The sequence below is a fragment of the Hyperolius riggenbachi genome, chromosome 3, assembly GCF_040937935.1.
Source record: "Hyperolius riggenbachi isolate aHypRig1 chromosome 3, aHypRig1.pri, whole genome shotgun sequence".
Taxonomy (NCBI): domain Eukaryota; kingdom Metazoa; phylum Chordata; class Amphibia; order Anura; family Hyperoliidae; genus Hyperolius; species Hyperolius riggenbachi.
Window position 1 is genome coordinate 67,871,102 of NC_090648.1, and position 24,603 is coordinate 67,895,704.

Consider the following 24,603-nt stretch of genomic DNA (forward strand, 5'->3'; position numbering starts at 1 on the left):
AGGAAGGACAGGTGCAGTTACAGCGAAGCACTCATCTGCACTTTTATTGGAATTTTCCTGTGAATGCTATAGAACCAGTTATACAAATACATTACTCTAAAAACCACCTACATAACCCCTATCAAATGTCTACTGCTGGCTGCCCGTGAGGACAGGCACATTGAAATTAACAATTAAAGCCATTATAGACTACAGGAATGATTTTGTATGGGCCTCTATTACTGAAAACTCACAATTTACGTAATCTACACAGTATATTAAAAACAAAACAAACATGAAAAAAAACAACAGCACAAGTGCTTGTTTTAAATGGAATGCTAAGAGGTGACAATTTGTGTAGGTCCTATGTTGGTCATGCCTATAAAGGGAATGAAGATCAAAAAGTTGATTAAAATTGTGTTTCTCGACAGAATTCCCAGCCCAGACACCTCTGCATGGAGTTTGTATGGTGTGTGTATAGATTTTACTTCAGGCACTCTAGTTTTTGATTATACTAGGGATTAGATAGTGAGTTCCTCTGAGGACAGTTAGTGACATGACTATGTATTCTGTAAAGGGCTGAAGAAGATGTCAGCGTTATATAAATACATGATGATAATAATAATAATAATAATGATAAGGGAGGACATTTAATTATGAGAGGGATTAGATTGTAGGCTCCTCGGAGGACACTCAATGACATGACTATGAACTCTGTAAAGTGCTATAGAAGATGACAGCACTGTATTAATGCATAATAATAATAACATGGTATTTGTTGGGGAAATGGAGCACATTTGTAATAATGATATAGGATGATATAATTTGGCTATAGAAGGGATGAGATTGTAAGCTCCTCAGAGGACAGTCAGTGACATGACTATGTACTCTGTAAAGTGCTCCAGAAGATGACAGCGTTGTATTAATGTATAATAATAAAATGTTATTGGCTAGGGAAATAGAGTACATTTTTAAGCATGGTATTAAAGCTAGTGTGCTATTGTATGGACAGGAAGAGCTAGGAGTGTTGGGTGTGGCTTATTTATCGCCACAGAGTCAGCCGTCTTATCTAGTCACGCATGTGCTCGACATGTGGAGAGGAGACAGACATTTAAGATGCTGAACACATGCCTGCCCTCTCTTGAATTAGAGGTGCAGCTATTCTGAGAGGGGTCTCTGCCACTTCCCAGAATCCCCCAGGACTCCTTCTAGTGTCCTGCACTGACAGAGGGGATTACAGATTGGCTGAACGTTAATATACTGCATTGCAGAAATGCATGAGGCATTGCTCAGCTTCCCAGTGAAACCTGCAGGAAGTTATAAAATTGTTCTCCTGAAACATCACCAAAAACATTTACCACAAAACACCTTAAAAACAGCCTGTAAAACTAATTTTCCAATGGACACCTGTACAATTTAGAGATACCCCAGGATACGCTAGGTTATTGAACAGGTAAGCTGCATAACCAGCAAACAACGATAATCATTTTGGTACTTCAGGACAGCAAAAAATATAAAAGGTGCTGATTAACGGTACAATCCCCCAAGCGATTGACCCTATGATCGATCAGATCAGGTACAGTTAATGCTGCTGATCGACAATGAACCATCATTCTAAGGACCGTTCCGCCGATCAGAATTTCGTAACAATTATTTTAGTCTGTTCAGATTGCTATTTTTCACTCTCTTTCCAAACAATCCCAACCATCAGAATGGACGGTAATGCATTGGGAAATTGGATTGTGAGTGGGCCCATTAACACAAAAAGTTGTAAAATTGGCCAGACGTGTATGTAAATTGTGGCATCACGAAGGAAAGGGTCACTGCTCTTCAAACACAGGTATCTGAGACATCATGGGGACCTGCGCACTGAAATAATATACTGGGAGAATCACTGCCTCACCAATACTATCCAGAAGGGCAGGTTTTAAACATCTGTAGGCGTGCGGCAATCTACCACGGCCGTAAGCCACTTACCATGCTTGTAAAGCACAGTAAAAGTGTAACATTGAAAGTAATTGCTGTGTCTACACCTGGGCTGAAGAGGTACAGTAAGGAACACACCTGTCCACGTCAGCATCACTCACATCCAGGAAACTGCAGCTCTGTCATTTCAGCTCAAATTACCCGACTGCTGCTTTACACTAATTCTGTTTTCACAATCATGTATTGCTTTCTAAGGCAGCCATGTATAATTAGACTTTGTATTAAAACTCAGGACCTAAGTTCAGGGATGTAACTCTAAATCCTGGGGCTCCCCCCCAATGTTAACAGCCTTTCTCTAGCCTATCCCTGGTGACCCTCACAGCTTGGGGTCATCTCGCAAGGGTCATAAAACAAGTGCGGACATCATAATCTTCACACCTGTAACAAGTGTAGCCATAAAACACCTGATCGGATGGATGGATCTCTATTGGAGGGAGTGAAGCAGTAGTTGGAGCCCCCCTCACACCTCTGGGCCCCCCTGCAGTCATAGGGGCTGCTCCTCTGTAGATACGCATTTGTCCAAGTTGATTGATTATTATGATTATTATTATTATTAATACTTATATAGCACCGACATCTTACGCAGCGCAGTACAGAGTATATTGTCTTGTCACTTTAAATTAGTCAAATACTGCTTTACCCGGCCGAAGGAGGCTTCAGAAGTCTTCAGGGAGCCCGAGTGCTCCTGAAGAAGGGCGGCCCTGTACTGCACCTGCGCAAGCACGCTCTCTTGCACGCTCACGCCTGTGCAGTATGGAGCCGCACGTCCCCGGGAGGACACGGCTCCCGAACACTTCCAAATACCCTTTCGGCGGGGGATTGAAATGGGGGGGGGGGGGGGGGTGGGAGCCAGCACAGGATAGAGGGCACCGAGAGAGGAGACGGAAGGCTCTATACGACCCAGAGCCTTCCCTCTTCTTAAGTATTTGTTTCATTTTTTTTTAAAATGCGGTTCCCATTCACTTTGTCAAATACTACTACTGGGCGAGCCAGCACCGGAACGACGGGACCAGGAGAGGAGCCGGAAGGCTCTATAGGACCCAGAGCCTTCCCTCTCCTTGGGTAAGTATCTATCTCATTTTTTTAAATGCGGTTCCCATTCACTTTAACTGTCCTTCAGAGGGGCTCACAATCTAATCCCTACCATTGTCTTATGTCTATGTATGTATCGTGTAGTGTATGCATCATAGTCTAGGACCAATTTTAAAGGGAAGCCAATTAACGTATCTGTATGCTTTTGGGATGTGGGAGGAATCCAGAGTGCCCGGAGGAAACCCACACAGACACGGGGAGAACATATAAACTCCTTGTACATTTTGACCTGGCTGGGATATGAACCCGGGGAGCCAGTGTTGCAAGGCAAGAGCACTAACCACTACGCCACCGTGCTGCCCATTGTAATTGAATTGTCAAACGATGATAGGGAAAAGCTTTTTTTATTTTATTTTTTCATACAAGTTGTAAATGGGGAGGAGTGATTTGAAGGCTGGATAGTTTTGTACGGTATTAAGCAGTACAAAGCTAGCAGTGCTTTAATCGATTTATACATAGGTTTCTGCTGAAAGTGTGGTAAAACAGCAGGTACGCCCTGATCGATTGCTTGCTGGTTTAGGCCACCATCCAGGGCCGGATGTAGCAATAGGCATACTAGGCACGATCCTAGCAGTGCCAGTATGTAGAAAAGCAGCTCACTCTATCCAGGATGGAAATGCTCTATATATTCTGGCTGTGGAGTGGTTCCATCAGTTGACCACGAAATACCCAATTTTCTCCAATTCTAGACACCGCATCAAGCCTGAAAAACCAAAGCTATAAAAATATCCAAATGAAACGTGAATGTGTTAAAGGGAACCTGAGGCGAGAGACATATAGTGGCTGCCATATTTATTTCCTTTACAATACAATTACCAGTTGTCTGGCAGTCCTGCTGATCTCTTTGGCTGCACTAGTGTCTGAATAACACCAGAAGAAAGCATGGAGCTGATCCAGTCACACTTTAGTCAGAAACATCTGATCTGCATGCTTATTCAGGGTCTACAGTGAAGAGTAATAGAGACAGAGGCTCAGCAGGACAGCCAGGCAATGAGCATTGTTTTAAAGTGGACCTGAGCTCAGAACTCCTCTCTGCTATAAAAAAAAAAGATACACAACCGCATAATAACCGTTAAACAAAAAACATGTATTTGTTACAGCTGATACAAATCCTAAAATACATTTGCACATTTTCTACTTCCTGATTCATGGAAGCAGCCATATTGTTTACAGCCTGTGCTTTCAAATGGGCTTATCTGCTTATCTGCCATGGGCAGTCATGTGACACAGGGGAGGATCAGATTACAACCAGTGATTAGACACAAATGAGGGCGAATAAGACAGGCTAAACTCCCTAAATACATACAGGGTGCATTTCTCTACGTTGTCCTGTCCTGTGCAAGAGTTCAGGTCCACTTTAAAGTAAATTAATATGTCAGCCTCCATAGGTCTCTAACCTCAGGTTCCCTTTAAACAAACTGAAGACTTCTGAATAAAATTGGAGAGAAGCAAATATCATCTTCAGTTCAGATTTGCTGCAGCAGTTCAGCCTGATCTCCAGAGGTTTCCTGAAAACCCTGCAGAGCATCATCCTGGCTTCAATCCACGCAGCCATCTAAGAGCTCCAAATCTAGAGAGTCTTGCCAAGGCAACGCTATACTCAACACCCATCTTCTGAGGTATTGATAACTGCCTCCGCACCAAACAGTGCTGACAGTGCAATGAGGAGGAATATAGAAAGCAATAAAAGAAAGTTAGCTGGGCAATTACTTAGGGAAGTACCAAATCATCTATACAGTACTCCAGTCAGCAGTGTCTATGCTACACTTCCACAGAGGCGTTTGTGTTGGTAAGGGTGTGGCTACAACTTTCAAGACAGGAACTGTAACCAAGGATTAAACTTCATCCCAATCAGTAGCCGATACCCCCCTTTCCCATGATAAATCTTTACCTTTTCTCAGATCAACAGAGGGGTCTGTATGGCTGATATTGTGGTGAAACCCCTCCCACAGTGTGATGTCAGGAGGTAGGTGCTGACAGTTTCCTGTCTGTGAGCATTGTAGCAAACAACTATTTCCAACTGCCAAGTGAACAATATCTCCCTCTGTGCAAATGTATAGCTATGAAAAAAACTTTTAGTCGATCACATTTTTAGGGGGTGTAGTTTCAGATAATAGCAGTTGGTGCTGTCTAGTTTTTTTTTTATGTCTGCCAGTAGTAAAGATGATTACGTGCAGGCTGATTGTGTATCAAAAAATAGGAACAAATTACATGGCGAAGAACTTCTCACTTTGCAATGTATCGATTTATTTTTTTTCCCCCTTTTGCTAAAAAGGTGATCTGCCCATAATGTAACCTGACCGCGTGGGTAAGCCAAAGTAAAGACACATTTGATAAGATGCTGCCTCAGTATAGTGTTTCCTTGCTTGGCTGGCAGTATGAGCTAAGAGAGTAACATCTGGCTGAAACATTAACACTGGAGTAGGCTAAGCACCTACGCCTGAACTTTCCTCCAATTTTATATCAAGTTTCAAAAATATAAGGATACAGGCTTCAAAAATCATGGACGGAATTCTTCTAAAACTATTGGGGGAGGGGAGCAGAGAATGTTCTGGGTGTTTAATAAGTAATAAATATACACAAATCATAAGCTTATAGGGCTTTCAGATAGGCGTTTTAAATGCACAATGCAATATTTCACCCTTTATTTCCTGCTGATAAACAATGTCAAATCTTTATCTTAATGAAAGAAAAAAAAAAAAACCTCCAAGGACTTTATATCCGGCCACCGAGAAAGACTGCATAACTTATAACTCAAGGACAATGTAGTCACGCTACGGTAAATAGCATCTGAAAAGCCCATTTTCATTTAAATCAGGACTTTGCAGACCAATGTATTACTGGCTGAAAGAAAAGTGCCGTGCAGTGATCAAAGCCGCAGACCATTTATTTTCCCATGGTGTCTGCCTGGGACTTCCGATTCAAGTGATATATGGAAAAAAAATCACCTACTACAGAAATTCCCCACAACTGTCCAGCCATACTGTATGTACAGTGTATTACCTCACCAATTACTGAAAGACAATCTTTACCGCTTACAGAAAATGTTTTGCAATAAAGATCGCTCTTCTGGTTTTACAGGAAACTAAAGTAAATTCCAAGACTCGAGTTCAAGAACATGGTAACCACTCTTCCTCTTTACCTCACAAAATGGCCGCCATATTTATTTACATGCTCACAGGCAGAACCAAATACCAAAAAGTGGGAACTCCAGCTAATGATGCCATTAAATGGTGCAATTTTTTTCATTTTTTGGATTAGACAGTTTCATTCAATTACTTCATTAAATTTAAATATATTTTTCCAACATGCCTAATCAAATTTTTATTTTAAAAAAAAAAAAAAGGGATAATCGTTCGTTTTCCGATAATAAAAAGGATTCTTTTCGATATTTATCTGATTTGATTGTTTTGATCGAATAAACAGGGAAATCAAACATTTTTATTGTACCATATATGGGCAGCATAAAACTTATGCTCAGGAGAAAGCTGTAGTCTTTAACCCCAATAGTAAAAACTTCTCCTCACATTCTTAAGCTCTGGAATAGAAATATGCCCCATGACACAGTCTGTGCGAGCTTTTCTTGTATTTCTTTTTTGTTTCGTCATATTCCATGTAGTACAGGTTTTCATTTTGTTAAAGGATGTGACATGCTTACTTTAAACCAACATCGAATGGCTTGCGTTTTGAGGAAGTTTTGTAATCTTTACAATATTCTTATCATAAGTAAACAATGAGGAGCCTGGCACTGTTTGACACATGTGAAGAGAAAGCACCTTCCTTATGTGAAAAGGCCATGCAATTAAAAAAAAAAAAAACATTTTCTCTACTTTAATTCAAATATTTGGCAAAATTAATTTAGATATTAAGTTTTATAAATAGGACAACAGCATGGAGCAGGAGGCAGAAGGTTCTAGATGAATGCACGTTTACCGTACTTAGATTGCACAAGATGATAAGTTACGGGCTTGTCAGAAATACAACACAAGATCTCCGGCAACTAAGGGCGCGGCCCTCAAGTACGTCAGAGCACACAGACCTCGGCCTGCGCTCCTGGAGACGGTTGTTGCAGCATCACTGCCATAACACAACTATTGTATACTGCTAAACAAAAAAAGCTTCAAGGAAGGTGAACTCATAAGGTGCCATTAACAATACACTATTTTCCTCAAATGCGATCATTCGATCAGATTTTTTTTTTTATAGAAAACGCGTATTATATGATGAAAATCGAGGTCAAATGATTCTATAGTCGATTTTGTTGATCAGAATGTTGGACTTTTCAATCGTATCTGAAGAGAGAAAGCACCCTAATCGACCAGTTTATGGGAACAACTGATAATTACCCTCCCATTACTTAAGATTCCGCGAATCTGATCAAATGATTGCATCTGGAGAAAATATACAGTTAATGACAGGAGTCTGAGCTGCAGTAATTTTTGGGTACCCCGAGTTGGTGGTGGTTTCATAAACTGAGGAGCCAAAAGATTTTGTACCAACTCTACAGCCCTGGTTATAGATGCACAGAACGGGAAACACTGCCCCCTAGAAGAGATCCACATTTACATTTACTCGATCGAAAAAAACGATCTATAGAAAATATCTTGATATAAAATAGATGTGAGCAGAAATCAAAACTCAGCCACCATCAGCTTTGATGGTTTGAAATGTATGGTCCTTTGAAACAATTTGAGCTCTGGGAAGGGGTGATGGAAAATGCTGCCCCTTTCAATCTAAAAGTGGGAGGGGTGGTTCCAGCATACCTCCAAAACTCCATCTATAGGAGGAGTGGAGTCACATGGTCTGGAGGGGTGCAGAGATTGGAGAGCGCATTTTTTAGTTTGTAAAGAGCTGTGATGTCATTGGGGAACTAATATTTTCAGCAGTAATCGCACCAAGATCTATCAGTGATGAAAGAAGCTGCCTAAGACATCTCAACACAAAATGGCGGAATAGGAGTCTGAAGGGAGATATTCTGTAGGTGTAACAATGCATGAGACTTGAGTCACTGAGTTGTGGGAAGTTGTAAGACGTTTTTTTTTTTTAATGGGGGCTTCCCAACTATCCTTTCCAGTAGTCACCCTCCAGTGTACATACTCAGCTGGCGAGTACAGTTTTGTTTCTTAAAACAGAAAGTGCATAAAATAATGTTCCCTTGTGTGAAATAGAACATTCACAATGAGGCGATTTTCCCACAATGTACACAAGCATACGCTTCTCCACATTCTGATCGGATTCACTGCCCTGCAAGAGGCAGGCCTAAGACCAGTCCTGACTCCTGAGGCACATTCTGATCAGATTCACTGCCCTGCAAGAGGCGGGCCTAAGACCAGCCCAGAGGCTCTTAATAGGCCGTCAACCAAGTGCAGTCTCCCAAGTGATGGGAGCACTTCCTGCAAGCCTGATCAATATAACTGATTGAGGCAAGTGATATATGCGTTTTAACCACAAGATCAGCAGATTACAGCCAGGTAAAGATGTCAGAGCCTGTCAGAATAGGAAAAAAAAAAAAAAAACACAGGAAATTGACACATTTACAAGCTTTTATGGCAAACAGAAAATATATACTGCTGCATCACTTGATGTTATAGATTGATTTAAAATAATAATAATCACAATCAAATGTAACAATTAATTTGTTTGGTTCTCAGACACGCATGGAAAACTTCCTCCCAATGGAAAGAATCTGGTCTCAAGGGAAGGAGGGAACAACTTAGGCGGGGCACAGAGGCCACCCTATAGGCCTCAGCTTCTCCTCATGCCAATGTCTTTTGCTTTCTATTCCTAGACTGATGCTGTTAAATGTATATTTTTAGTAACATTTTCACACGCTACGACCTTGAACTTCTAATTTCCCTACCGGGCTCATTCAAAAGCGCCCACCTTGTCCATCACAGGGGCTAGATCAGGCATTGGCAAACTTGGCCCTCCAGCTGTTAAGGAACTACAAGTCCCACAACGCATTTGCCTTTATGAGTCATGACTGTGGCTGTAAGACTCCTGCAATGCATTGTGGGACTTGTAGTTCCTTAACAGCTGGAGGGCCAAGTTTGCCCATGCCTGGGCTAGATTCACCCTCCTGTTGTCTATTGTGTTTTGTGCATTTGTTGAATATTCTGATGCAGATTTACACTTTAGTAGTGAGACTACAGAGGCCGCCATCTTTATAAAACATTGCCTGGTTGTCATGGTGATCTTTGTAGTTTGAGGGAAACCTCCTCCTGTGGCCTTTGGAAATGAGTGAACAATAGATAAAAGCAAGATCAGAGGTGGGTTTGGTCCGGTGATGGTGCTGGGCAGAGGAAGTAACTAATTACTAACTGGAAAGCAACAAAAACAGAATTATGTCATTTACAACCTACAAAACACCAGGGCCTTACTGTAATTCAGAATTAGTTATACATTTGTGGGAAATGGGTTTTAAAGGGTAAAAAAAATGGATGTAGGTGGCTTTCAACATATTTCAATGGGTTTAAAATGAGTTGTGCTAAACTAAGAACCTAAGAATCTTCTTTAAAATGGGAGACTGAACTGCTATAGCTGGCGGCCGAATTACAGTGTTCTTGTAGTGATTTGTGCTCAGTCTTCTGACAGCGCCCAAATCAGTCACCGAGTGCTAATTCCTATTACGGTCTATGGTGACGCCGGCTGCGCCCAAATCTCCTGTGCTGTTTTTATAGCGCTCGCCCAGGAGGCCCCTGTGAGCAAGATAACAGGCATTGGATGCACCATGTGAGAATCACTGCTGTAGAGTTACCAGGAGAATCAGCACCTGTGTACTCCAGATAATGTTCCACTAGCATTGCCAATGTTCTCCTAGCTGGTGGGTAGGGCAAGCAAGGTAAAGCCTTATGAATCAAGGAGCTGGCAAGGTTTGCCACACCTGAAATATTAGATTCATGTTTGTACAACGCAAAGCCACACCTAGCAAATGCACCGGTATCACACCATTTACCACATGCACTAATTCCAGGCCTACCAAAAGGGGAATGCCTTGCATAAGGCAAAATGGTGCACTGGGGCTCTGTAGAAACCCACATGGTCCAAACCCTATGTTCAACATACAGAATGGTATGGTAGGTTTCCCTCTGAAATGGGAGTGGATTTTTCTTCCTTGCACAGAAGAGACATTTCTTGATAAAATTGTTTTAAGTATATATTAGGCCGGAAATCTCAAATCAAATGGGATCTAATAACAGACCATATCCTGCAAATTCTTTGCAGAAATCGATTTTTCAGTGACTCCAAAGAGTGACAAATGTGTATAACATTGCTCCTAACTTATGCCCTTAAATATCCGCTTCCCCACAGACACACACGATCACGCCCAACTAACGCTGAAGAAACAGACGGCTCTCAGCATAGGTGGCTGGTGGGGCTGCTCTGGCGGACAATCTAGCATGTGTACAGTGACCCTCGTAATGCGTCAGCAGTCATGGCCAAGGGCATTGTTCTTTTCCTCTTCCCACCGCTCTGTTGGCTTTCCACCCCCCTCCCCATATAGCAAAAGAACGTGTTTCTAGCCAATAGGCAAGCGATGAATCTGTACAGCACTCGGCCCAAACTGGGATTGGTTGAATATGTATTTGGAAGTACTTGTAAAGCCTGAGCTAAAAAACAAACAAACAAACAACTAATGAAATAAACAATTGTATCTATCCTCCTTCTCCTAAAAATTACTTTTTAAGGTTTTATTTTATATTTAAATCTACTTTTAAGTTTACTGTGTTATTGTTTTTGCTCAATGACACATTCATTGAAGTATGCCAGAGCTAAAATCTATGAACTATTGACCTTTTTTATCTCTTTCCTGCTCTCAGAAGCCATTTTCTGCTAGGAAAGTGTTTTAGTTTTAATTTCTTATCAGTGAGGGTCACACTGTAGTCTGACCCAGTCCTGACAGGAACTGCCACTTACATACTTGATGTTTAACTCTTTCAGGTAGAGAAAGAAAAAAAGGAACATAGCATAGTTATTTGTGTGCTAAGCACACGTCTATCTCATCATGTCACATCGGGTATCCTTTAAAGTACTCAGGTCCTCAAGTGCTTCTGAAGAGAAGAGGAGTGGGTTTGGATGAGCCTGTTGGGCCACGAGTACTTCCCAAGACTCCCAAAGGCACAGAATTTCAACGGCGGGCAGCGGCGGTCTGAGGGCACAGAGAGCGGTCGGGGAAGGTTCTACGGGGATCTAGAGCTTTCACTTTACATACAGTAGGTGAGTATCTAATTTTTTTTCCCAGTCACTTCTTATTTGCTTTAACTTGTATGAGTCTTTTCTGTTAGCAATATTATGGGCTGAACAGGCAGGGAAACTAAGGTGCATATCCCACATATGCAATCTGGATTGGCCAGTTTTAGACTTCTCCAGTTGGGGTGTGCTTTCCCGTACTGCAGAAAGTGACACGGAAGTGTACCACATAAGCATGTTTACCTCAAGCTAATCCCCGGCAGTAATGTCAACTGTGTGACTGTCATGGGACTACATTAACTGTACAATGAGGTTGTGTGTAAACTTGCTAACTGTAGGCAGTAAATAGGTTTAGGTAAACATGTAAAATGGTACCAGTATACATCATGTCACAACTAGGATCTCAACATACTGCACACATACTCAAGGGGGTACTTGAATTGGTTTTAGGGGGTGTTTGAACTTGTCAATTTATTACAGGTGATTTAAAAAGTTTTATTTGTGTAGAGATAAGCCATAAGAAACTATTTTTTTCTCTCTGATCAGGGAGTCAAACTCATGACCTCGTGCTTCAGTTAGGGGCAGTACCCCTTGATTTTCTACACTGTTTAGAAACAAATATTTTAGTTAATTAAAAGCATAAAGCACCTTTATACAAAAAACATTGACTACTTCAAGGCATACTTGGCATGACAATGGGCATGATTCACAAAGCTTTTTCACCCGTTTTCCTCCGTTAACTCCTTTTCTATGTTACATTTTTAAGCTCCCAAAGAGCAAAAATATAATATAATTAAGGTGAGAAAAATAATATTGAAATGAAGTTAATCAGGGACAACTTACTTTGAGAGATTATTTTGCATGTAAATGTGCTGAAAGGCTATTTTTCCAAATAGGTGATAAAGAAGTCATTTATGAGAAGTTTTGTGAATAGAGCCCAATGTCCACAATCAGGTAAACATCCTATTTCAAAATAAGGGGTAGAAACCAAAATATGGTCAAGAAACACTGATGTAGCACACTCCCCTTCTCATCACTGCAAGGACATGGGAGGCTGTTTTTTGGGTGGGACACATGGAATTTGAAAAATGCAAATGCATTTCCATTCACAGAAATAGAACAGTATTTATTTCCACATGTCCAATATGAATCCAAGAGCCTATTATTGCAAGGAATTGTTTTCAAGATCGCTATAGGAGTCTCCTATCGCCTGCAGGATACCACAGTACCGCAGTCTGCCTTTTACTCCTTCAGGGCTGGTGCACACCAAAACCCGCTAGCAGATCCGCAAAATGCTAGCAGATTTTTAAACGCTTTTTTTTATTTTTATGAGGCGTTTTGCTAGCGTTTTGCGGATTGCTGCTGCGGTTTTCAGTATAGTAGATTTCATATATTGTTACAGTAAAGCTGTTACTGAACAGCTTCTGTAACAAAAACGCCTGCAAAACCGCTCTGAAGTGCCGTTTTTCAGAGCGGTTTGCGTTTTTCCTATACTTAACATTGAGGCAGAAACGCATCCGAAATCCAAAAAATGCCTCACCCAGGCATTTTTCGTTTCTGCAAAACGCCTGCCGCTCTGGTGTGCACCACCCCATTGAGATACATTGACCAAGCAGATCCGCAGCCGCAAGCGGATCTGAAAACGCCCAAAAAGCCGCTCGGTGTGCACCAGCCCTCAGAACACATCAGGTTAGAGTGATGCAACGCTAGCTTCACCTCTGAAGGCTGTTATCTTTTACTTTCGAGAGTCACCATTTCCATCATGTCCTGTGTGTCATAGGTGCTATAATGTCATGCTGGGGAACACCTTGGAGTGCTAATGAGAAGGCAGGGATCATTTGTGTAGGGGTGTGGTGGACAAGGGAACAATTGTCTAGAGAGAGTGATGAGGGACACAGTTCTAGCATTGGTCAACCATTTCCATGGCAGCGGCAATGATAGGGCGGAGCCCAAAAGAAAAATGGATTTGTCCAGGTATGTATTTTTATGTAAATACTCCCCCCACCCTTTACTGTGAAGCCGTGCTGAGTAAACAAAGCTCCTGTAGGTCTACATTAAAGCCTCCTACGCAGCCTGAATTGGTGCTAGTTTACTTTAGGGGACCCAGCAAGAAACCTCATAGGGAACAGTTCTCCAACCACAACACCCGCTACAGCACAAAGCGTTGTGATTGGCCAAATAATAATTTACTACAACCTATTGGAAACCTAGCAGTTCGAGAGGGTGCTGTCCACCTAATCCTGTTAGCTGAATTTACCTATGAGGATTCCTGCTGGGCCCACTAAGGTAGACTAGTGCTGCTGCCTTAACTCAGTTGTGGCACTCTGCCAAGAATGTAGCGTGTGTACGTCGCCAAAAGATCCAGAGTCATCTCGTGTGAGTGCTTTGTTCTCCCCATAGTAACAAAACGTGTTGGCTCGGCTGTTGCCTAGTAACGTGCAACCATCCCTCAGCCCCAACTCTTGCCTGGAGGTATAGAACCCCGATCCCTATAGGCAAGACTTGTTGCGCATAAGTAAGCGCTTGCAGCCCTTTTGCACTTACAGAACACAGAAAAAAAGCAGAAGTCAAGAGTGGAAGGAAATAGTGTACTTTCCCATACAGATGTCCACTGAACTTTACTGACACCATGCAGCTCTAGTACACTAAAAAAAATTTTGTTTTTAAATATTTAATGAATACTTTTTTAGATGTCTCATACAGCTGGAATGAAAAGCCAAAAAGTATAAAATCATGACATTTGCACAAACTATAATATGGTGGTGCTAATAATTTTACTCAGTTTAGGTTCCCTTTAATTCCCCCACCCCTTTTAGAGCAGCCGCATCCATCCATCAGTGCTATATAAAAGCTGCTTTTATCCATTATCTCCAATTAGGGACATATCTCCAGCACACACAGCTCTCTCTGGGCAGGCAGCCCAGCAGCACTTGCACTCATCATTCTGTACTTTAACCAGAAGGAAACTGAGCCAGCTTCAGCATCAACAATATTAGCTGCTCTGCAGTGACTGCCCTGAGTGTTTCATGGCTCCTGGCACGTTATGCGCAGCCGCACAACACTGACTGGGCACCATACAGATGAATGGAATCTGGCAAGGAGCGCCGCGCTAGTACTACAGCATGCTTCCAAGCGCGGCACACCCTGAGGAGAAGCCCCTCCCCTCCCACGTCACAGCAAGGGCGGGAAACTCTCCTCACGGAAGGGTCTAACCGAGACGCCCATCTACACCACGCCCTTTACCTTCCTATTGGGTATCGGGGCGGAGGCTCGCGATCGGCAGATGCCGACGCCAGCCAATCGGAAGCGTCTGTAAAGCCGCCCATTCATGAGATTGGGCGTGGCCAGAGAGGGAATGCCCGAGCGTGAAAAAAGCCGGTTGTAACTATCACTGGTCACCCCCATGGCAACTGTGCCCACTGTCTAACGTGCAATTATTACAGCAAAGCGGTAACAATGGCGATTATGCCGGTGTGTGAGCCGAGGTGACGTCAAATGACCAGGTGAGGCGCGTGCCCTGGGATTCAATTGGAGCTGTCATCCTCGCCCCGCCCCCTGCCCCTCTTTACCTCATACGCCTCCAGTTCACCGGTTATCTGAGGTAAAAGCTGCTCCCCCCACCATCAGGAGACCCCAGAGATGGCCGCCCAGACACGGCCAGAGCTCATTCAATGTAATGCCATGGGGCTGGCATCAACAGAAGTCCAGCATGACCTGCTGAGACTTGTAGTGCAAGAGACTGTTGCCAGTGGCAACCCATTGGAATTCTTTGGACAGCTGATAACATCGGTTGCTATGGGCAACAACTTCAGTTTCCAGTGCACTGGTCTAAATAATCAAGTCTTGTAGACCATTCTCCCTGTAGAACTACAAGTCCCAGCATTCCATGGCTGAGATTTGTAGTCAGAAGCCACATGCTAACCTCTGGTCTGCCATATAACATCTAATATTAAAAACATGCAAGCAGAATAGACAAACATGAGGTAGAAATAGAAGGCTCAGCATGCCCTGGATGGATGTCAGCTGTGGTGCTTACATGCTAGAAGCCATTCTTAATACAATAACATTATTTACATTGTACTAATAATGATCTGTTACATAGTAGTAATAATGCCTTCACATATACAACTGGCTTATGTGCTGGTAGAACTACAAATCTCAGCAAGCCCCGGTGCCATGTAAGCAGGAAGCTAGCACTAGCCTATACATTACATTTTATATAGACTCTAGAGCCACACCATTAACACAAGCCTGCAATGGTTTTGAGCTGCACCTGTCCTTCTGCCCTCAGGTTATCCTTTGAATAATAGTCAAATAACGGTTTAGCAGCCACTTTACAGTCCTGGTAATGTTACAGCCTTGCTAAGGCATTGTCAACAAATGCAAAAATCCATTCAATGCTGTACTTAGAAATAGCAACAATAGTAATACAATAATCATGCAGCCTACTGAAACACTCATTCATAGAGTCAAAAGGATAACTGGGTAGTATAGCTAGATAAAGAAAATGCTGGACACTTACCTGAGACTGAGATAGCAGATGCCAGAGGTATTAAGAGCAGCATGAGGGCAAAAGCTGACCTGAAAAGCTCCATGCTTATAGTGGTCAGAATAAAAACAATGTGAATAAAAATCCCTGTTTATCTATATAATAATAGTAATTGCAAAAGGCTCCTGTGGTAATGCTATGATTCCCCTATGTTGTATGCTAGCAGCAGGGGCTGCACTCACTCACACACCACTGGTTCAGATTGCAGTGTGTTTAATGTAGTCACAAGTGTATTTCAATTACATTTTTTTTCAACACTAGTGAAAGAGGTGGAGCAAAAAGTGGTGTGATTTTTAAATATGGCATTGTGCTTTCCCACTCTGGGAGGAGCCTATAACACATGATGTGACATAGTCAATGCACTCCTATGGTTGGCTGCATTGCCAACTGTGTTCAGAGAACACTCCCTGAGGCTGACTCATTTCCTATAGGTACCAACAGTCACTCCCACTTGCATACCTCACATGCCTTCATACGTTATGGGCTTATCGCAATAATAAGGCATGGAGGTGTGAGCTATTTTAATCTGGGTTAAAGGGGAATTTTGCAGCGTTTGATGTTTCAAATGGAGCTCAAATTATTATTATTATCTAATGCAGTGTTTTCACAAACCTCACAGCACACCAACAGTCCATATTGTTGCAGGTAACGTCACATATATGCAAGGTGGGGTAATTAGTATCTCCGCTATGTGTATATTGGTGATGCTTATTACCATACCTGTGCAAATGTGAGGTTACTGGCAAAACATGCACTACTGGGCTGTGAGGAAAGACTTGGGATTGGAAACCGTGATCTAATGCTTTAGTGCAACATACACAGAGTTCTTGTGTAACAATATTATTAGTGTAACCAGGCAGATAGCAGCTGTCAGAGGCGGGACAAGGTCCTCCAGCACCCAAGGCTGAGACACCAAAGTGCGCCCCTCCGTCCCTGCCACCCCAGCCGTCACACTGATTGCTATTAGACTAAGAGGTGCCACAGTGCCCACAACCTCCCCAACACCTTAATATCTAGTTATCTGGCTTGCAGTCACTGCCATGTATCCCCTTTTCTTATTTCTTTCTGCTTCATACACAATTAGGAATGACAGCTGAATGAATTGTGCGCCCCCTCCTACACTGCGCCCTGAGGCTGGAGCCTCTCCAGCCTATGCCTCGGCCCGGCCCTGGCAGCTGTCTTGTATAGATCGGAAGATGAAATCACGTCTGCTATATGTGATGTTTTTGGGAGGAACATGGAGGTTGACATATTTATTTCCTTTTTAACAATGCAGATTGCCTGGCTGTCATGCTGAGCCTCTTGGGGCTAGTGCACAGCAACAATCACTAGGCGTAATGCCTAGTGCCTAATAATGAAATTCTAGTCATGTGCCTAGCGATTTCCTATTTATGCTTAGCGATTTTGGAACGTTTTGTTGCAATGATTTTGTAATTCTTGTAAACTTTGATGTAAAAGTGAACAGCTTTGGGGGGGGGGAAACGCTTAACAGTGTTATGAGCTTTTGAGAAAGATTTTCCATTTTTTCTATACTTTACATTGAGGCGTAATTACATCGCTCTGGTGTGATCCATCCCCTACAAACACATTAGCCAATCGCTTTGAGAAGCGCTGTTGGCGTGCACCAGCCCTAATATTCAGCCAGAGACGCTGAACAAGTGTGGAGATCTGGTGTTCCTGACTGGATTACTACTGCTGCCAGAAAAATCAGGACTTTAGGCAAATGGCATGGCATCATTTAAAAGGAAATAATACGGCAGCCTGAGCCACCATATTAGTCTCTGTTCAGGTGTGCTTTAATATTTACCTTTAGAGGGACAGTCCCTTTTTTGAACCAAATCCATGTGTCTCTCTTTTTTCCTCAGTTGTCCCACATCAGCTGTCAGGTCTTACATGGTGGTCTGTATACATAAATGTATTATTTAGTGTTTGTATTTTACATGCAACCTCTAAATGATTGCATTGCTTATGGTAAAGTGCAGTGTGTTTTTTGCAGGATACGTTTGCGACCGTTGCAGTGACGGTAGAGGATTTTTTTTCTGAATTCTTTCTGGTCCTCATAACTAGAGGCATTGCTGGGGGTGGGGCAGGATGGAACTAGACTATGAAGATGGTAGCATTGTGGTCTTCTTTGAGGAACAGTTAGCTACAATAAATTGTTCTATGCACACCGCTGCGCTGCAGTCATTTCTATGATAAATGTGCAATAATAATCTAACAACTAATAAAGCAATGTTCCTTAAAGGGATACTGTAGGGGGTCGGGGGAAAATGAGTTGAACTTACCCGGGGCTTCTAGCGGTCCCCCGCAGACATCCTGTGTTGGTGCAGCCACTCACCGATGCTCCGGCCCCGCCTCCGGTTCACTTCTGGAATTTCAGACTTTAAAGTCTGAAAACCACTGCGCCTGCGTTGCCGTGTCCTTGATCCCGCTGATGTCACCAGGAGTGTACTGTGCAGACACAGACCATACTGGGCCTGCGCAGTACGCTCCTGGTGACATCAGCGGGATCGAGGACACGGCAATGCAGGCGCAGTGGTTTTCAGACTTTAAAGTCTGAATTTCCAGAAGTGAACCAGAGGCGGGGCCGGAGCATCGGTGAGTGGCTGCACCAACACAGGATGTCTGCGGGGGACTGTTAGAGGCCCCGGGTAAGTTCAACTCATTTTCCCCTGACCCCCGTACAGTATCCCTTTAATGTTACCTTTTTGTGCAAAATGTGGCGCCTACCACAAAACATCATGTTCTGAAAATTTGTTCCCATGATCTGAAGCATACCAGCTGAAGGAGTTAACAGCAGGGTGTTGCGTCTTTTATGGCTATGTTGATTTCCTAGCTGAGACACATACTTTTATCAGCCAACCTACCTATTCTAATACACTACAGGTATCAGCGTGTAATTCCTACATGTTAAATTACTTATTTGTCAGAAGACTAAAGCCTGGAACACATTTTAATTTATGATTGTCCAATCACTGACCAATTTTTCCACCTCCTTATAGTATTACTGCTTACCTACACAATCTGCTCATAATTTCCAATATCTGTTGACCCTCATATTACATGGAGGAGGTAACATTGGCCAGTGATTGGCCAATCATAATTGAAAGTGTGTACTGGGCTTTATGGATAGAGAGGGGAATACCATGGAGGAGAAAATAAGTTGGCTGCTGTGTGCATTCTGAAATAAAGTAGATTAGCACTACTTGTGAGAAAACCTGTACATGCATTGCTGCAAGCCAGAGCACTACTGTAGTGTGATGGAGTATACATATTCACACCAGCAGGTTAGAGTTCCTCCTAAATTAATGTAACTGCAAATTATAAAAAAAAACGTAACCGCTCAGATTTTAGATTTGATATAATAATTGAGTCTAATAAAAATCTTTGAACAAAATATAGATTGGGTGTTGACTGGGATTGAGCAAGCAATACCAGCGTGGGGTGGGGTGGGGGGTTTGAATTGTTGGCTGCAGGCTGTATAAGTACATGACTTAGGCCCTCTCCTCAGTGGTGCAGTGAAACGGCCGCTTTGTAACCCAGCTTACCGCACTGCAATGCACAATCTATGCGACATTCACATTGTGTGGTGTGCGTTGGGAAACGGATTGCGGCATTGGAACGGACTGAATGCTCTGCGTTACCTGTAAATGCGTGTATTAACAGTAAAAGTGAACCAAACCTTTCCTTGACTGTATACTTCACTTTACCCAATGCAATGCAAGTATAACGGGGTTGCACAAAATCCACTGATACCAACGATTGGGGGAATTATTAATCTATTACCTATGTGGGGTGGCCTTCAGATGTGGAGGATAATTGGTGCCTGTCGTATGTGAGGGTCAATGCCGCATTTCATTTGTGGAAGTGATTGGTGCTTTTCATTTGTGGGGGTCAATGCTGCATTTTCCTGTATAGGATGATGGCTGCATGTCATATGAAGGGTAATGGCGGCACTTCATTAGTCTGGGAAAATGTTACCTTTTATATGTAGGGGGCTTTTCATTTGTGGGGTGATTGGTGCATTTGGTTGTGGGCATCAATGCTGCATTTCATTTGTAGGGTGATTGCTGCATTTCATTTGTGGGATTGATTAGTGCATTTGATTTGAGGGGTGGTTGGTGTATTTCATATGTGGGGGGTCAATGCTGCCTTTCATATGTGGGCATTATTGTTGCTATTCACAAGTGGGGGTAATTGTTACTTTTATATGTGGAGGTGATTGCTGCTTTTGCAGTTTGACAATGGCACTATTTTTAACCAAGGTGTATAATAGTAGAGGTGTATAATAGTCTATAGGGAAAGCTATAAAAAAGTGGCACAATTTATATCTGTAATTTTTATGCATGGGTTCCCTGAAATTTTTTTTGTAGTTTCTCGACCTCAAAAAAGTTGATAAAGGCTGCTGTGGATGGCCCAGAGCAGGGATGTCCACTCCAGTGTCTAGGATGGGCAGTGTAATGTGTTCTACTTGATAAAACAAACCTTTCCTGATTCAGTCCCATCTATTAATTTGAGCCGTTTCAAAAATGTGTGGGGACCTCAGCCCTTGAGGACTTGAGTTGGACAGCTCTGGTCCAGAGGCTTCCCAGATCCTCCTGCAGCCCACCATCCAGCGCAGAGTCCCTGCATACCTACTCGCCCCACCCTGCCCCAGTTGAATAGTTTTCTTCCGGCACTGTAGACGACCGCATCCAGCACAAATAAGGTTTGAGCATGCCCAGTAGAATGATGCACTTGTTCATAGATGAAAACAGCTGTGCACGAGCGACTTCGTTTTACTGGGCATGCCCAGATCATGCCTTCCAGGGATAATCCAAATGATATGGGCTGTACATGAACCCTCTGCTCTAAGCCGATGTTCACTATATATATATATGCCCACACTCTGTACTTGTTTACCCATGCATTGTTCATGTACTAATGGTCTGTACATGTTCCCTCACTCCTCAGCACATGCTATGTACATATACCCATGTAGAGCGGTCATGCACATTGTACATGTAGCCATGCATGGACCATACAAATATCCATTCACCCATTCTCTATGCACACCTGCTTTGTAGCAAGCTTTGCACACACCTGCACTGTGTGTGTGTACCTATGTATAATATTCTTTAAAGTGGTATAAAACTCAGCATTTCTTGTTTGCTCTAAAAGATTATTTACAGCATTAAACATACTATCTCAAAATAAAAAAATGTTAGCATACCAGCATTCAAACAGTTAAAGAGCTGGTTCACACTTCCAAAGCTTTTTTTTAGCGCTAGTGATTTGAAAAGCTATTATAATGTTATGGGGGCTTTTTACAAAATCATATCACTCCAGTGAGAACACACACATATGATTATATTAGTAAGAGCTTTTAAAATCACAAAGCACTTAGAAAAGCTCTTGTGTAGTGTGAACCAACCCAAACACAGCACTTTCTTGTTTAGTGGAAAGCTTCCTCTAAACGGTGGCTGGATAGTGTAATGGTTAAGGGCTCTGCCTCTGACGTAAGAGACCTGGGATCGAATCTCAGCTCTGCCTGTTCAGTAAGCCAGCACCTATTCAGTAGGAGACCTTGGACAAGACTCCCTAACACTGCTACTGCCTATAGAGTGCGTCCTTGTGGCTGCAGCTCTGGCGCTTTGAGTTCGCCATGAGAAAAGCGCAATATAAATGTTCTGTGTTTGTTGTGTGTTCCTGCCGCAAAAGAGGAGGTGATAACATGGGCTGCACACCTAATAGAAGCAGAGAGAGCTGAGAAGTGATCACTAGATAGATTTTAATATATAAATACAGCATATATAAAAAGTGGTATGGGCGCTCCTCGGATATTGCAAAACCGATATCTCGGGACTGAAAATGTCACAAGTCTGTTGGGTAGATCGCTATACAAATGGGGATAGCACTTCCCCTAACCTTTACAATAAACTAAAAATGTCTGTACAGCGCTCACTCCCCACAGTCATGCATAGATTTATTTTCATAAAGTTCCACTGTTTACAACAGTCTCTAGTAGAAATAAATACTCTCACCGGCGTTCTAAGGCTGATTTGTCACAGATCATCTAAATGCGTGTTTCTGATGGACTCCAAATCTGCTCTCCTTCCTCTAGCACCTCGAACCTGGTTCCACTTGTTTCCTCAAAGAGACATATAGCGTAACATAGCCTAAAACTGTAACTTTAAATCTGTCAATTTTCCATACATGCAAAAGTGAGTGCTCCCCACTATATATGCCCATGCTACGGCCTCCACCGATAGTATAGGAGAAATTCCTGCTCACCAGATATGTATGCTGACCTATCATGGACCAGCAATCAATTGCGTAGATGTCACAACTCCGGTAATTCCACCAGCAGGTTTTCAAAGTGGTGTCACCTCGCCTTTAAGAGATTCCTCAGAAGGGAAAAAAAACAATGTACATAGCGTGAATCTGTCACACTTCATAAATCCTCTTTCAATCCACTTGTGCCAAAGTGAGTACACCCTCTACACAGTGAGCACCCTCCACAATCAGTGCCCGTGCTTCGGCTTCCACCAGACCAAAAGAACCGCTCACCAGATCAGCTGCTGACCTCTCATGGACCAGCAATCATCGCTTTTGATGTCACAGAAGGGGTCTCAGCGAATTGTTTCAATCTGTGCCTGCAGGACTCATACACATCTCTCGTAGCGTAAAACTGCTTTATTCCTCAATAAAAGGTTAAAAATTACACTCACATTCCATAAAAGTATATGCGCATATCTAAAAGTGAATTGGACGTCCTCACCGCCGCTCAGCTAGCGTCTTCGTGTCTGCCGCTTGAGGCCACGCCCTACCGGTTTCGTCAGACTGACTCATCAGCGGCTTGCTGGCCGGCGGCAGACTCAGATGCTATAAGCTCCATTCTATGCAAATTCCCTCTGAGCGGCTCCTAGTCTCGCGGTGTTGCCCCTAGTGGTTGCCTAGCAACCTCCTGCTTACGCTATACTGTATAACTATCTCCTTCCTCTTAGCAGATGCGTACTGGCTGATCATTCTACAGGTTTACACCCTGTGCTCCCCCCCCCCTCGTAATAGGTGAATTACTTGTGCACTTTCTTATTCATCTACCCCGCAAGGTGGGCACATTCAATGAAGAATGGTACAAGGGCAATATATCACTGTAGATGAGGGTAGCTCAGGGAAAGATTGGGATTTTAAAGACAAGGGGGTAGCATCTTTTCATGTTATGATATAATTTGTGCAATGTATGATGTATCATATATATCGAGGTGCTAGAGGAAGGAGAACAGATTTGGAGTCCATCAGAAACACACATTTAGCTGATCTGTGACAAATCAGCCTTAGAACGCCGGTGAGAGTATTTATTTTTTTCTACTAGAGACTGGAGACTGTTGTAAACAGTGGAACTTTATGAAAATAAATCTATGTATGACTGTGGGGAGTGAGCGCTGTACAGACATTTTTAGTTTAATATAAATACAGCAGCTATGCAAGAAAATGCAACAGCAGCTTTCAGAGCATTTAATTTGTAAATGGATGATAATACTTGTGCACAAAAGCAAATATGGTAACTGTGATAACGGTGATAAAAAGTAAGCAAACCTGTTTTTATTGACCATTCTGTCAGAGTTTAATAATGCTTTAAAAGTTAAAAGAGAAGATCCAGTGAGGATACCCATGACAGGTTTTCATTCAATCGATTCTAATCTCTCATTCATTTTTCTGTAAAAATGAAATTACAAGAACACTTATGTGAATTAATGACTAGTACTACAAAGTTACAGAACATAGTGAAATAGTTCTCGAGAGGGTCCAAGAACTTGAGCCAAGAGAGGAAGTCATGCTTTGAAATAAGTGGAATCATTTCTTTGGGTCTGTCCCTTCCCACTGCACACGCTCCAGACTGCTATTTGGAATTTCTGTGATAAAGGAAGCACAATGCCGTGGGCTTTCCCATTACATATTCCCTCCAGCATGCAATGTGTTGGCAGATGTGCTGCATTTTTGATGCAATTACAGTTTATATATTGCGCTTTTCTCACTTAAGGTGCACTACACAGGTGACCAGGGTCTTTAAGGGAGCCTTGCCCAGAGACTCCTTATTATTTAATATACTGGCTTGAGTCAGGATTTGAATCCTTCTCAAAGGGCTCAAATCCCACATCAAAGTCAACAGCCTTACAAGTACGCTATCCAGCAGCCAGTGGGCAGACTGACATACAACTGGTGAATACTCTTTAAAGTGAACCAAGCACCCAGGTCATCTCAATAGCACATTAAAAAATTCATGCCAATAATGTATCTTAATAAAAAAAACTGAAAAAAAAATTTTTACCTCTTCTTTTTTTATGTAAGAGTTTAACAGAGGCTTTTTACTCTACTTTCGAAGCCTGTGCGACTGCAGAAATTTCAAGCAGATAAGCACTTTGTAATGATTTTATTGCACACTTTGGCAAAGAGCAAACAAAAGCTTTCATCAGCAGAGGGGGTTGGAGACATAGGACACTATGCTTCAAAGAGTTTAGAGGAGTCAGATGCTATTTTCACACCTTCCCTTGCATAAATGTTGGTCAGCTAGAAGGGGAGGGGGGGGGGGGCATGGCAGCTCCTATAGCTATTAGAAACCAGGTGGCGCTTGGTTTCCTTTAAAGAGCTTTTGGCGCTCCACACCATTGTTGACAACCACCTTCAACAGCCAGAGGCGCCACACACAGTCTATGACATCGACTTACTAGGAACACTGAGGGAAGTCCCCCTTTAGAGTCAATGTACTGCCACTGTACCAAATATATACCAAACAATATTGCGCTGTATATTGGTTGCACAAACTG

At 42.6% G+C, this 24,603-nt stretch overlaps 1 protein-coding gene and 1 long non-coding RNA gene across 7 annotated transcripts in view; one reads left to right on the plus strand and one right to left on the minus strand.

Annotated features, from left to right (window-relative positions):
* LDLR (low density lipoprotein receptor) overlaps positions 1 to 16,024 on the minus strand; it is a 38,131-nt gene extending 22,107 nt beyond the window's left edge. Inside the window, exon 1 of the mRNA XM_068274324.1 lies at positions 15,770 to 16,024. Within this exon, the coding sequence (XP_068130425.1) occupies positions 15,770 to 15,842 (73 nt within the window). The 5' untranslated portion in view covers positions 15,843 to 16,024. The remainder of the gene's footprint in view (positions 1 to 15,769) is intronic.
* The window catches only part of LOC137562716 (uncharacterized), a 258,806-nt gene continuing 248,648 nt past the window's right edge, over positions 14,446 to 24,603 (plus strand). For 3 of the 6 annotated variants that reach the window (XR_011030173.1, XR_011030170.1, XR_011030172.1), the window contains exon 1: positions 14,448 to 14,750. This is a non-coding gene — a long non-coding RNA (uncharacterized lncRNA). Of the gene's footprint in view, positions 14,751 to 24,603 lie in introns of all 6 variants that reach the window. The other 3 variants (XR_011030171.1, XR_011030169.1, XR_011030174.1) reach the window with 2 other exon arrangements.